The 12,740-nt window shown below is 48.8% G+C and overlaps 1 protein-coding gene across 7 annotated transcripts in view; it reads right to left on the bottom strand.

Moving 5' to 3' along the window:
- Positions 1-4,086, bottom strand: part of Kiaa1549l (KIAA1549 like) — a 279,877-nt gene extending 275,791 nt beyond the window's left edge. For 3 of the 7 annotated variants that reach the window (XM_052725834.1, XM_052725833.1, XM_052725830.1), the window contains exon 1: positions 3,432-4,085. In XM_052725834.1, coding sequence (XP_052581794.1) covers positions 3,432-3,666 — 235 coding nt within the window. In that variant the 5' untranslated portion in view covers positions 3,667-4,085. Of the gene's footprint in view, positions 1-3,431 lie in introns of all 7 variants that reach the window. The other 4 variants (XM_052725837.1, XM_052725836.1, XM_052725831.1 and 1 more) reach the window with 3 other exon arrangements.
- Between the last annotated feature and the right edge of the window lie 8,654 nt (positions 4,087-12,740).

Consider the following 12,740-nt stretch of genomic DNA (forward strand, 5'->3'; position numbering starts at 1 on the left):
GAGGCTAGAGAAGGGCAAGAAAGACATGCAGGGCAGTTGTCTCCTTTTTGTGATGTGCTAAACTGGAGAACCCCAGACACCAGCAAACCCTTCTTCAAATAAAGTAGCTATGAGTTACTTAATTGAAATCATATCCTAACATCTAAGAGAACCAGTCAGACTGAAGGGTAAGAAAACTGAAACTGTACTAGGCCCCTAGTCCATCTCGGGAGTCACAGCAAGCAACAGGGAAGCAAGGCTGAATGGAGAAGGAATACTTTGGCTAGAGAAGCCACCCCACGAGGAGGGCACATGGAAACCCCAGAGCAAGGCAGAGTTCTGGGTCCTCCTCTACCCTGAGTTCTGGGCACAAAGAACCCTTGACTTTCCCTTGTCCTGAAATGCCACTGTCAATGCTGAGAACCTACCCACCCTTCAAAGACCCGCCTCCAACTCTCCCTAAAATTAACTACAGTCTGGCTTTATTAGCTCTTCTCACATAGTATTAGAGTTCAAGTTCCTCTTCATGAGAGCCTTCTGCAAACTGGTGGCACCTTATTCAAGCCTGTATTCACCTACCCTAGCATCCCATCTGGCAAAACAAGCATGCAGGTAATCTCTTCCATTTTTATAAGAACAGGAGACACTCTATGAGCAGTTACATGTCAAGCATTGTTGGGGGGGCTTTAGCTCAGTCACCTCATCAGTCAGTCACCCAATGAGATTGGAGCTTTTATTACCCCCATTTCACACTGGGGAGAGAAACAAGGGCCCCAGAGGCCAAGGTTACATTGACCTGAGGCCCACAAGGGGGTGAGCACTGTGCCTACACACAACACATGTGTTAAATGTTTGCAGATATGAACCAAACCAGGAGGTTAGGAAGGTTGGGATGTAGATTTGCATGCTGCCGTTGTTGCTTGGAACCCAGATGGCAGAAGAGAATGAAGGGCATCAGCCTTCAGAAACTTCTTTCCTGGAACAGAAGTGACTGCCTGCAAGCAAGAATTCCATGGGACAGGGTGAGGAGAAGGTGTCTTCTTCACACTAAGCATGACAGCGGATTTCCCTCTATGTGGGAAGGAGGTCTCCGATGAAGGCAAGGGGCATGGAGTGTCGTGGTGGAAATCAGCATGGAACGCACTGCAAACACCCTGCGTCAAAGGTGCTAGGAATTGGTGCAGTGTTTTCTGGGAACAAACCTATTCTTGTCCATTTTAAATGTCTGATTTAGCCTTGTTAAAAATCAAGAGCCATCAATGATGCAAACAGCAGGCCCCATAGGCAGTCGGGACTTCAAGCAAACGGGACGGGTCACTGACTGGACTTCTCAGGTAACTCGGCACCAGACACACACCGCAGAGAACAGCACAGAACTGCAGCGGCCCGTCCGAGCAAGCTCCAGACACGGTGGCTGCTGGAGAGTCAAAGGTCCCCAGCAGGAGCCATCTATTCTCCTGCCTCCTTCCTGAGAGTGCTTTCTCCACAAACCTCTTGAGATGCCCAGACCGCTCCTTGGCTGGGAAGAAGCTGAAACCAGAGACCATGTGAAAGCAAGGGAAAAGGCCCGACCGGATGCCCAGTGTTCACTCTGCCCTCAAGAAGCCAGTCATAAAATGGGCTCAGTGCTGGAGCCACAGGACACTGCAGAGCTCAGAGGCAGACCGTGGATCCACAGGTGGCCTTGTCCACAGAAAACCGAGTATCAAGTGTAACAGCTGAAGAGGCACCCCAAAAGCACAGAGGAACCATGTCTAATGAGGAGGGAGAAGATAAAGGGGCTCAGAGAACAACTATTTTAATGACATTCCCCATCATTCTAATCGTTGACTACCCTAGGCTTACGTCCTCATGACCAGCAAGAAGAAGTGGGGGGGGGGGGGGTCTAAGATGAAGATGAGAAGTCCCCTAGATAAGGTTCTGTATGACTGAAAGATGGGCCAAGCCAAGTCTCAGAGGTTGGTAACAGCCAAGGACAAAGGTTGGAAGGGGGATCAGAAATTCAAAACCCTGTCAGAGAAAATCAGCTGACGTGGGGGCGGAATGGGGCGATGCAGGAAAGGCAAATCTCACATCTCACAGAGGGGTGAGTGGTTTTCAGTCTCTACACTCAGATAAACCACAGTCAAACGTGAAAAGCTCTCCAACAGTTTACAAAACTATCAAGAACTGGAGGCCTGTTAACCAAAAACCATGATTCTGAGCCAATGGTCACTCGGGGACTTCCACGTCTTCCGCACGACCTCTTTCTCTCTCAACATCATGCCACATTAAAACCAGGGGATCCGAATTCCCAGAAGGTCGACTACTGAGCTTTGGAACCATTAGAATCATGAGAAATTCCTTGACACATAGTCACTTAACACACATCCCTCATGTCAAAGACTTTTAAGTGAGTCAAAGGAAAATGGCTTTAAATTAAACATTTATATAGATATAGCCAACCACAACACTTATTTAAAAACGGTTGTAAGCTCCTTCAAAACTGGGAATTTCAATCTGATGCGGGGAAGGGCACACACAGGCGGGGTGCGCATGCAGGTGAGGGGGCGTCTTTCTTGATCCGTTCGCCCAGGTGGGGGTGGGGGGGTCCTTCTTGATTCTCACTAAAGGCTGCAACACCACAGAAACCAATTACCTGAAGTGAGAGACTTGTGTTTGATAAAATGAATGTGTCTATAGTCCAGAATTCCACCGCAAACACAAAAGCTTGCTCTTTACAGGCATCATAGCAATCACTTTTTCTTCAAAGACCATTGCTGATGGCACTGTATAAGTTTTGAAGCACTTCGGCAGAATAATTCCTCCCAAATAGTTACAAGAGATACACAAAATTGTCCATGGAATTACAAAAATCTGTTTCTGAAGGATCGTTAGAAGTCTGAGCGCCAAGCATGACTGTTTTTAAAGAAGCCTCTTGCAAATAATACGTTATACACTTGATCAATGCCTGAACCTTTTGCACGGTGCAATCAATTATTTTAAGTACCTCATTCCCAAAAGGGAAAAAAAAAACTGTTATAAGCAAAGGGGAAACGCTCTTTCTTCACAGAAATTGCTTCAAACTCTCAGGTCATTCCTTGCAAAGACAAAGTGAATACTAGCAACAAGAAGCCAAAAACACAGTAAACGGCTTCATTCCTAACGTGTCCCACTAAATAGATCCCTTTTAAGTGTCCTAACCATGCCATGTCTAGCTAAACGACGCATGTTTGTGGGACCATCAGGAAGCATTCATTGCAACTTGTCTAGAAAAAAAGATTAAAACGTGCCTCTTTCTTCTCCGCCCACGATGCCTTCCCGGAGACAGATTTCTGACAGTTCTCGCGCCGTTGCAACTGCTAAGGACAGAGAAAAGCCCAACAGTGCTGCAAAGAGCCCACCACCCACCACCACCCGGTTAAGCTGCTTTAGACCCCGCGGCGGGCGCAGAACCGCCCCTAAGTGCTTACCCGAGTCGGCCCGGCAGTGCCCGGGAAGGGCAGCCAGCAGCAAGAGTCCCAGCAGCAGCGGCCGCAGCGGCGGCGCATCCTGGGACCCGCGGGCTCCGGAGCTCCTCACGCCCTGGAAGCGCGCGGCGATCCTGCCTGCCCCGCAGAGCCCACGCTCCCGGGGCCGGTCCCTGGGCTTCCACGCCGCGGGCCCAGCTTTGCTCGGGCCCTGGGGCTTCGCCTCCTGCGGAGCCATAGGGACGGTTCACACATCCAGGCCGCTGCCTCGTTTCACACGGCGCCGGGGAGCCCAGCCCTCGGCGCACCGCTCCTCACCGGGCATCTCCGGCCATGGCCCGGGAATCAGAGGGAAGCGGGAGGCGCGAGCCGCCCGCTCGTCCTGCCTCGGTCCGGGGCGGGCTCGGCGGAGCCGCGGCTTCACGCGCGCGGGGACCGGCGCCGCATGGGGTTCCCACGGTGCGGCGAGGGTGGGACGGGCGGCGCCCCGGTCCCTTCCCCGGGGCTGGATGCTGCACCCCGAGCGCAAGGCTGCGAGACGCGGAAACCTGCGGCCCTGGCTCGCGCAGCCTGCCGCCCGCCGCCGCCCCTACGCCGGGGTCTCTGTCCCCGCTGGTTCGTTCGATCGCTGGGCTCCGGCTCCGGCCGCGAGTGCTACTGCAGCTCAGAGCGGCGCCTCATTGACAAAGAAAGCACGTAGCACCGGAGCGGGCGAGGGAGGCGAGGCTGGCGCGCGCGCGCGCATCCCCGCGCGGAACCACCGCGCGCCCCCCAGCTCCGGCGCGCGGGGGCCCGAACCGTGCTCTGCACTGGCGAGGTCCTCGTGGGGAGGTGAGGGGGAGCTTCCCTCCGCCCAGTGTTCCCAGATCTTGAGGAGGAAAGGTCAGCGGGGATAGTCCTCTGACCAGGGAAGGAACTAGACACTATCATGGTCAACCTGCTGGGGAAGCTAGGTCTTCAGCCTGCATCTTGGGAAAGCTCTCTGAGGATGAGCGAGGGAGCTTTGTGCAGGCTGTTCACTACTTCTCCGAGGGTCTGGCAGACACACCTGCATGCCAGATTTAGCCCCGAAGAACTGAAGCTGTTTTGGGCCCATTTGCAGTGAAACGCTGGACTAAAGAAAAACACATTATAAACATTGGTTACGGCCATACTACAGAAGAGGCTGTGCACTGGGTTTTGGGACAACTACAGGCGTTTCCGAAAAGTCTCCCCCCAAATAGGAGGGCTGACAAGTCAGTCACTCCCTAGGGGGGCAAACGGCAGAGTCAGCTGAATTGCCCTTCTCCTCTTACCCTTGTTCTGCCCTCGTGCCCTTGAGCAGGCTACCTAGCTCGCAGGTGCTTCAAGCACCCTTCAGTCAGTCGGTTATTTGCCCAGCATCCATGGCTTGCCAGCAACTGTGTTAGGCACTAGGCATATAAGCAACGAGAGAAAAACATTCACCTTGACCTGGTGAAACGCATCTGTTCATCCGACAGTATTTATTCATCCAAAACGGCCTGTTATATGCCAAACCCTATTCCAGACACGTGGACAACAGCCACAACCATAATCCCCGTGGGTAATAAATTGACTACCAGACAATGCTAAAAAGCCTCAGAGAAAATGGTAAGGTAAAAAGATGGAAAGTGGGAATGGAGGTGTTGCAAGCATAAAACAGGATGGAAAGGGACTCCCTGTGAAGGTGACATTTGAGAGAAGACCAGAAGGAAGTCAAGGGACAAGCCAAGCTGAAGGAGCATTCTAGATAAAGCGATCCGTAAGGGCAAAAACCCTGGGGCACAGCAGGCTGGAGGGTGCTGAGAGATGGGAGCCAGCCCCCGACCCCCACCCCACCCAGCAGAGCAAGCTGACGTTCTGGTGAAGTGTGTACTCTCTGTCACCTGTGTCCACAGGACAGCAGTGACACTGTTTTGTAGAAGACGCATTGTCGCGTGCTAACTTTTCAGAGACCAGATATGTCCTAGCATGCATTTCAGATTTGTGGAAATGCAGTAGTACAGGTTGAGTATTCCTAATCTTAAACTCTGAAATGCTCAGAAAGTTCCAGGGCTGGTGAGATGGTTCATAGAGCAAAGCACCTACACGAAGCTTGACTAACAACCTGAGTTTGATCCCTGGGCCCTACCTGCATGGTAAGAGACAGCTCCTGTGGGTTGTCCTCTGATCCTTATCTGCATATACTAAATAAATAAAGTAACAGTTGAACATGAACTCTCAATGATTTCAAATTTTCAGATTAGAGACATTCAACCAATAAAGTTTATACAAATGTCCCCACATCCAGACAACTTTGAAATGTGCAGCATCTCTGGTCCCAGAGCATTTTGGATAATGGGTATTCATCCTCTCCCTCCTGGGGTTGTGATTTACCCTTGCTCTTTGGTTAAATTAATTTTACTCTTTGGGGTTGTTTTAAGAAACTTACAAACCAGGCATGGTAACACACGCCTTTAATCCCAGCCCTCAAGGGCAGAGGCAGGTGGATCTCTGTGAGTTCAAAGTCAGACTGGTCTATGGATCAAGTTCCAGGACAGCCAGGGCTACACAGAGAAATCCTGTCTAGGAAAGAAAAGAAAGAAAGAAAGAAAGAAAGAAAGAAAGAAAGAAAGAAAGAAAGAAAGAAAGAAAGAAAGAAAGAAAGAAAGAAAAGAAAGGAAGGAAGGAAGGAAGGAAGGAAGGAAGGAAGGAAGGAAGGAAGAAAGGAAGGAAGAAAGGAAGGAAGGAAGATGGATGCACTTTTTCCAAACAATAAGAGTCATTTGACGCCTTTAATCCCAGCACTCGGGAGGCAGAGCCAGGCGGATCTCTGTGAGTTCGAGGCCAGCCTGGGCTACCAAGTGAATTCCAGGAAAGGCACAAAGCTACACAGAGAAACTCTGTCTCGAAAAACCAAAAAAAAAAAAAAAAAAAAAAAAAAAAAGAGTCATTTGAGACACAGGTCCATTCATGGAGGTTATTCAACATTACAAGTTCTGAGGAATGATAAGCAGTGATCCCAGAGACAAGGACATGGGACGGGGATGATGGCAGGCAGTCTAGGTCTAACTGACAGATACAGAGGTCCAGTGTGCCCAGCAGGGGGGAGGGAGGGAGGCAGGGAATCACAGACTAGGAACAGTGAGAGCACTTCATTCAACACCTACAGCTCATGTTGAAATAGGACAGAAGAAGGGAAGCGATGTTCAGGCCTGTTCATGGAAGGTTCTGGATACATCTAGGCTTTTCCTTAAGGAAAGGAGGAAGGGAAAGGAGAAGGGGATTCACCGTCTGGAGCACCGACCTGGCACATGGCTCATCGCAGGAGCCAGGGACACAGGGTGTGATAAGGGAGAACTTGGGCCTTTCTAGCTGCAGCTGTAGCCAGCTGTGATGTGTGTTAGAATAAGACAGAATGGACAGAGTTGCTGGCCCAAGACATAAAAGGTCCAGATGGAGAGCATATAAAACAAGAGACATAAGACTTAGCCACAGCCATGTCTCCATGACAGTTAAGAGAGGAAACACTGGGGCTGCTGCCAGAGGGAGGAGATGTTCATATTCTGTTTGTAACTGGGATTTTCCCTTTGCTGTTTCTTGCCAGACCTAGACATGACACAGATTGCTTTTCAGTTTCTGGCTGTTAGATGGAGTGGCTCTGTCCTCCAACAGGCTAGACTTGAGACCAGACACCATTGTATCCCTCAAGAAGCTCACAGTCCAGTAAGCAAAGCAGGTACACAGTGACCACTTTAGAGCAAGGTAAGATGTGACAAAGATAGGTGAGGATTATCCATCCCCATGGGAACAGAGAGATGAACAGATCCCCCATCCCCATGGGAACAGAGAGATGAACAGATCCCCCATCCCCATGGGAACAGAGATGTGAACAGATCCCCCATCCCCCATGGGAACAGAGAGATGAACAGATCCCCCATCCCCATGGGAACAGAGATGTGAACAGATCCCCCATCCCCCATGGGAACAGAGAGATGAACAGATCCCCCATCCCCATGGGAACAGAGAGATGAACAGATCCCCCATCCCCATGGGAACAGAGAGATGAACAGATCACCCATCCCCCATGGGAACAGAGAGATGAACAGATCCCCCATCCCCATGGGAACAGAGATGTGAACAGATCCCCCATCCCCATGGGAACAGAGATATGAACAGATCACCCATCCCCATGGGAACAGAGATGTGAACAGATCCCCCATCCCCCATGGGAACAGAGATGTGAACAGATCCCCCATCCCCATGGGAACAGAGATGTGAACAGATCCCCCATCCCCATGGGAACATGGGCTATTTCTGCCTTCAGTGGGGAGAAAGACGCCAGACCACCTCAAGTAGAAGTTCTCCAAGCCCAGTGAATGGCCAAGTAAGAAGTCATGAAAGGTTTAGTGTCATGGTGGGGAAGGGAAGCTGTCTAGTGAGGGCAGCAGAGTGGGGCTTTAGGGAAGGGGATACCCTGCTTCAGGGCAGGAGAGCCCCAGTGGAGGCAGATGCCAAGAGCCTGAGATGCTAGGCTCCAGAGCTTATCCCTTAGTCAGTAAAGAGGAGGCTGTTTCCGCGGGAGCAGAAATCTTGGTGAGATTTTCAGGGGAGTGGAGAAAATGAGACAGGGTCTTCCTGCATAGCCCATGATGACTCAGAATGCACTGGGTAATCTAACCTAGGCTGGCACCAATCATAGCAATTCTCCTGCCTCGGTTTCCAGGGTGCTAAAACTACAGATATGAGTTACCATGGCATTTTGTTTAAATTTTTGATTGATGAGTCCTTGTTTGGTAAATAGACAAACCAAACCTTTATGTTGATTTACATTTAAGATCTGTCCTCTACTAGCTAATGACTGAGAAAATCACATCTCTGTAAACCTCATCTATAAAACTGAAATGATCCAAGTAACTCCCAGATGGGACTGTTTTAAGGATTGAGTTGATACATGCCAATCATTTAGATGTACACTTGACATACAGTAAGTGCTCAATCAATCTTATTATAAGTTATATGATAATCACAACCCTCTTAACCCATAAACCCTTGTATTTCATTTTAGTATTCTTAACCGGGGCTTTGGGACTTCCTTGTGTGTTAAGTTTATTGTTTAAAGAGTCAAGTGTTAGTTCAAGAAGCTAGGGAGGCATAAGACTCCATCTCCATCTCTGAGCAGTGATTTCAGGCCCTGGACTGAACTTCTGTCATTATTCTGGGGCACACATCTAGACCTCTTTTTGCAAGAAGCAGCTGTTGCTTCCCAAGTCATCCATTTCACACCAGCATGCCTTCCAGTTCAATTCACAAATCCTTTCCTGCAACCAGGTGAGTTCTAAACTCAGGTGTCTGCAGAAAGCTAAGCCTTGTTTCCACCCTCACTGGGCTCAGCACTGAAGGTCCAGTGACGCAGATGAGCAACCACAGGATGATACCCCTGCTCAGAGCAGAGGGGGAGCAGAGTGCCAAGAGAAGAGGCTGGAGGGGTGTGTAAGGGATTTGCCCTCTAATGGGGAGCCAAAACCTATCCTTTTAAGCCATGGTACCCTTTAGGGCCATAGGATATGTTTAAAATAACTCAGAGTCTTCATTTTTAAGAAATGAAAGGGAGGCTGGAGAGATGCCTCAGGGGTTGAGAGAACTTTCTGCTCTTTCAGAGGACCTGGGTTTGGTTCCCAGCACCCACACACTAGCAGTTCACAACCATCTGTAACTCCAGTTCCCGAGGACCTGATGCCTTCTGGCTTCCAGAGGAACCCAGCACATACATGATACCCACACATACATGCAGGAAGACATCCATATGCACAAAATAGAAGTAAGATATAAAATATTTGTTTAAAATGGTAAGGATTTCTTTTCTCTCTTTTTTTTTTTAATAAGGAGCCATTTCTACAGAGGTCATAAGACCCAAGACCCTAGACACCACAAGATTGTGAGGCTTATGGTGCTCACTTCCTCCAAGAATGGAAGGAATTTAAAATAAAACGTATATGTGGTTTCTCTTGCTTCTAATGCCCCTAAGAAAATACTAGATATAACTGAGAAGGTGTATTTCAGGGCCCTTCCTATATCTCACTGGCCTGGCCCTGAGAAAAGTACTTAATACAGCTTTGTGGGTACCTTGTAGAAAGAACTGCCTGGGAGGGTGAAAAGATACAGTTGAATTAGCAATGAGGGCAGTGGGGAGCGATCGGAGAATTCCAATCAAAGAATTATGGAGGGAGGGTCACTCCCCACCCCACCCACTGTGTAGAATGGACTGAAGGAGGGTGAGGCCCGAGGAGGGTGCTGCAGAAATGCAGGCCATCTTGGTTTCCCTTTCCTCTGATATCTCCACCCATGTCTCTAAAAAGCTTCCCAGGTTTCAGCCTCAAGGCCGGAGATGGCAGGCAGGCAGAGCAAGACCCTGGTAACGCCCACCAGGAGCAGCTGCCAACTTTCAGGTGGGTGAGTCTCAATTTAGTCCTCACAGAGGGCCTCCACAGAAGCCTAGCAACTCAATATTTGTTGACTTGAACTTAACTTCTGGTTGACGTTTCCACTCCCCCAGGTTCTAGCTAATTATCCTCTAAGTCCTCCAGTGGGAGGAGACAGCATAGCCTGTCCTTTCTTTTGAAGTCTTCAAGGGTCATTTTTGTCTTGATAATATCTCTGATGCCTCTGGGATTCTCCAGTCAGAGCAGAGACATGGTCACCCCCCTCTCCACATTGACACTCTGAGGCCAACTAATTTTTACTGTATCTCTAGCTCCCTGGTTCTTTGTTTGGTTTCTTTGTTTTGGTTTATTTGTTTGTTTTGTCAAGCCCTGTGGGGTAGGGACTAGGACTAGTTAGGGAAATGTTAGTGATTTTCAACCAGCTTCAAGCCCCATGTCCATCACCCCTTAGCTCTTAGCTTTAGTACACCCAAGGTGTCCAAGTGTCTACCAAAGATGTCAAGGTATCTACCCAAGACAAATAAAAGCATCTGTCCTCACAAATATTTCCATTTAAATACTTATAGCATCGTTATTCATAACAGTCAAAAGTGGAAACAGCCTACCTAAATGTCTATCAGTTGGTGAAAAGATAAACAAGTTTGGTACAACAGAACGTTCTTCCTCGGTGAGAAAAAACAGGAGAATACTGTTATGTGCTACCACACCAAGGAACCTGGAGGATACTGTGCCAAGTGAAAAAAGCCAATTACAGAGGCTACACGGTCTATGGCTCTAGTTATATGAAGTGTCCAGAAAAGGCAAGCCAAAGAGACCAAAAGTAGATTCCTGACACCAAGGGATTAGAAACACTAAGTGGCGATATGGTACAAAGGTTCACTCTAGGGGGATAGAAATACTCTCAACTAGATTGTGGTGCAGGTTACATCATTCTGTAAGTGTCCTAAAAATTGTCATATAAATTCTATTGGAGATACATTGGGGACTGAACCCAGGGCCTCTCAGATACCATATGAGGGCTCTACCACTGAGCTGCATCCCCAGCCTCATAAATCATGTCTTAATAAAATTGTTCAAAACAAAAGCTGGACCTGGCAGAAGAGACTCAATAAATCTTAGATGCTGTCACATAATTCTTTCTCGAGCACATAAAAAGGAAAGAGATTTTGTACTTAAATTTTCATTGTAAAGTACTACCTCTTTTGAAAGGTCATTAAGAAGTATATTATAAAAATACATACATATCCGAACAAGGATATTAGCACATCAGCAATAAATGTCATCACCTGAAACAACCAGCACTCCCTTTCATTTGCCAACACACGTCTGTTTTAGAAGATCTGATTAATGCATCTGGAACTAGAGGAATCCAGCATCCATTTAAAAGCAAGAGGCAAATCTTAATGCCGCTTTTCATTCCAGAGTGCCAGGTAAGTGTCTGACAATAGATGCTCTGTGTATACTAACCCAACCATGTTTATCATTTCCTCACAATGGCTGCCTGAGCCATCATTTTGATCTTCACTCCATTCATGAAACAACCTGGATTGTCTCTAATATGCTGAGCATGATGGTCTCTGGGGTTCTGAACATGAGTTAGGCAAAAATCCATATCCTTGGAGGTCTCGGAAGACAGCAAGGGAGGGATGAAAGTATGAAGCAATCACTTATGCAATAGGTGAGATGACACGGATTTGATCTCTTCCAGTGTCAAGCAAGGCTTGCAAAGGATACTGGAGAGGAGCCTTGGCAAGCAGACAAGATGAGGGTGAGAAAGAGGGCATTTCCACCATGCAGAGATGCAGAAGTACAAATCCATCGGTTGCTAATGTAGCCATTCTGTACAAGGAACCCCGAGTTTTATTGAGAGAAGACATATCATAGGGAAGCTGGTGACCTCCCCAGAGTTGGACAGTAAGCCGAAAGCTGAACGTCAAGAGTTCTGAGCTTTGGAGAGACTGGTCAGGACTTTTCTTGAGGCTGATTTTGATAGGCAGAGCTCTCTTTCGACCTACACTGTACATCACCTCTTCCCTGCTCCAAATTTCTTGTCATCTCCACTGCTACTAAATGGATGAAAACTGAATTCTAGAGAGATCACTTGGCAGGTAATGAGGTGGGGAAGCAGGGGTGGATAAGGAGACAGGAAGTCCGTCACATGACACAGTTCCCAGGTGTGAGCCAAGGCCAGGTGGGGAGGGTGGAGGAGAGAAGAACTGGGCTGGCTTAGACGGTGGCCGCTGGGGATGCCAAGCGGAGCGGGGAGGAAGCGGGGAGAGAATCGAGGAGCCGTGTATCTGAGAATGCAGAAAGGGCAGAGGAAGAGAGAACAAGCGCCTGAGAGCACCTGAGCAGACATCTGCCGGGTTGGTCCGAGTGTCCCAAGCATTCAAGTACACACAGGTGACCCAGGGAGTTCACCCAGAATCTCTGTTCTAACAAACTCCACGTGATACCGATGCTGACTGATACAGCACACGTTTGAGTAACACAAAACATGCTTTAGCTTAACCAAGGAATGTCTTTACAATGAAGTTCCTGGACTTGGGCGGCTTTTGAGAAGCTTTTCCTGTCTCCTCACAAGAACAAACCCAGGGTGGTTTCTTCTCTCCCCCTACAGGACAATGTAGTTCCCCACCATGACTGTGGGCCATGCACTGCTGATCCTCCCTTCCCCGTGTCCGTTGTTTTAGTCAATGCACACCACAGGAGCCACTGTGAGAGCAGTGTTAAAGCCGGGTGCCTTTAATCCCAGCACTCAGGAGGCAGAGGCAGGCCACCTCTGAGATCAGCCTGGTCTACACAGGGAGTTCTCTGGGCAGCCGGAGTTACAAAGTGAGACCCAGTCTAAGGAGGAAGCGAGGGAGGGAGAGAGGGAGGGAGGGAGGGA

The sequence above is a fragment of the Peromyscus californicus genome, unplaced genomic scaffold (genome assembly GCF_007827085.1).
Source record: "Peromyscus californicus insignis strain IS unplaced genomic scaffold, ASM782708v3 Scaffold_7__1_contigs__length_154581171, whole genome shotgun sequence".
In the NCBI taxonomy this organism is placed as follows: Eukaryota; Metazoa; Chordata; class Mammalia; order Rodentia; family Cricetidae; genus Peromyscus; species Peromyscus californicus.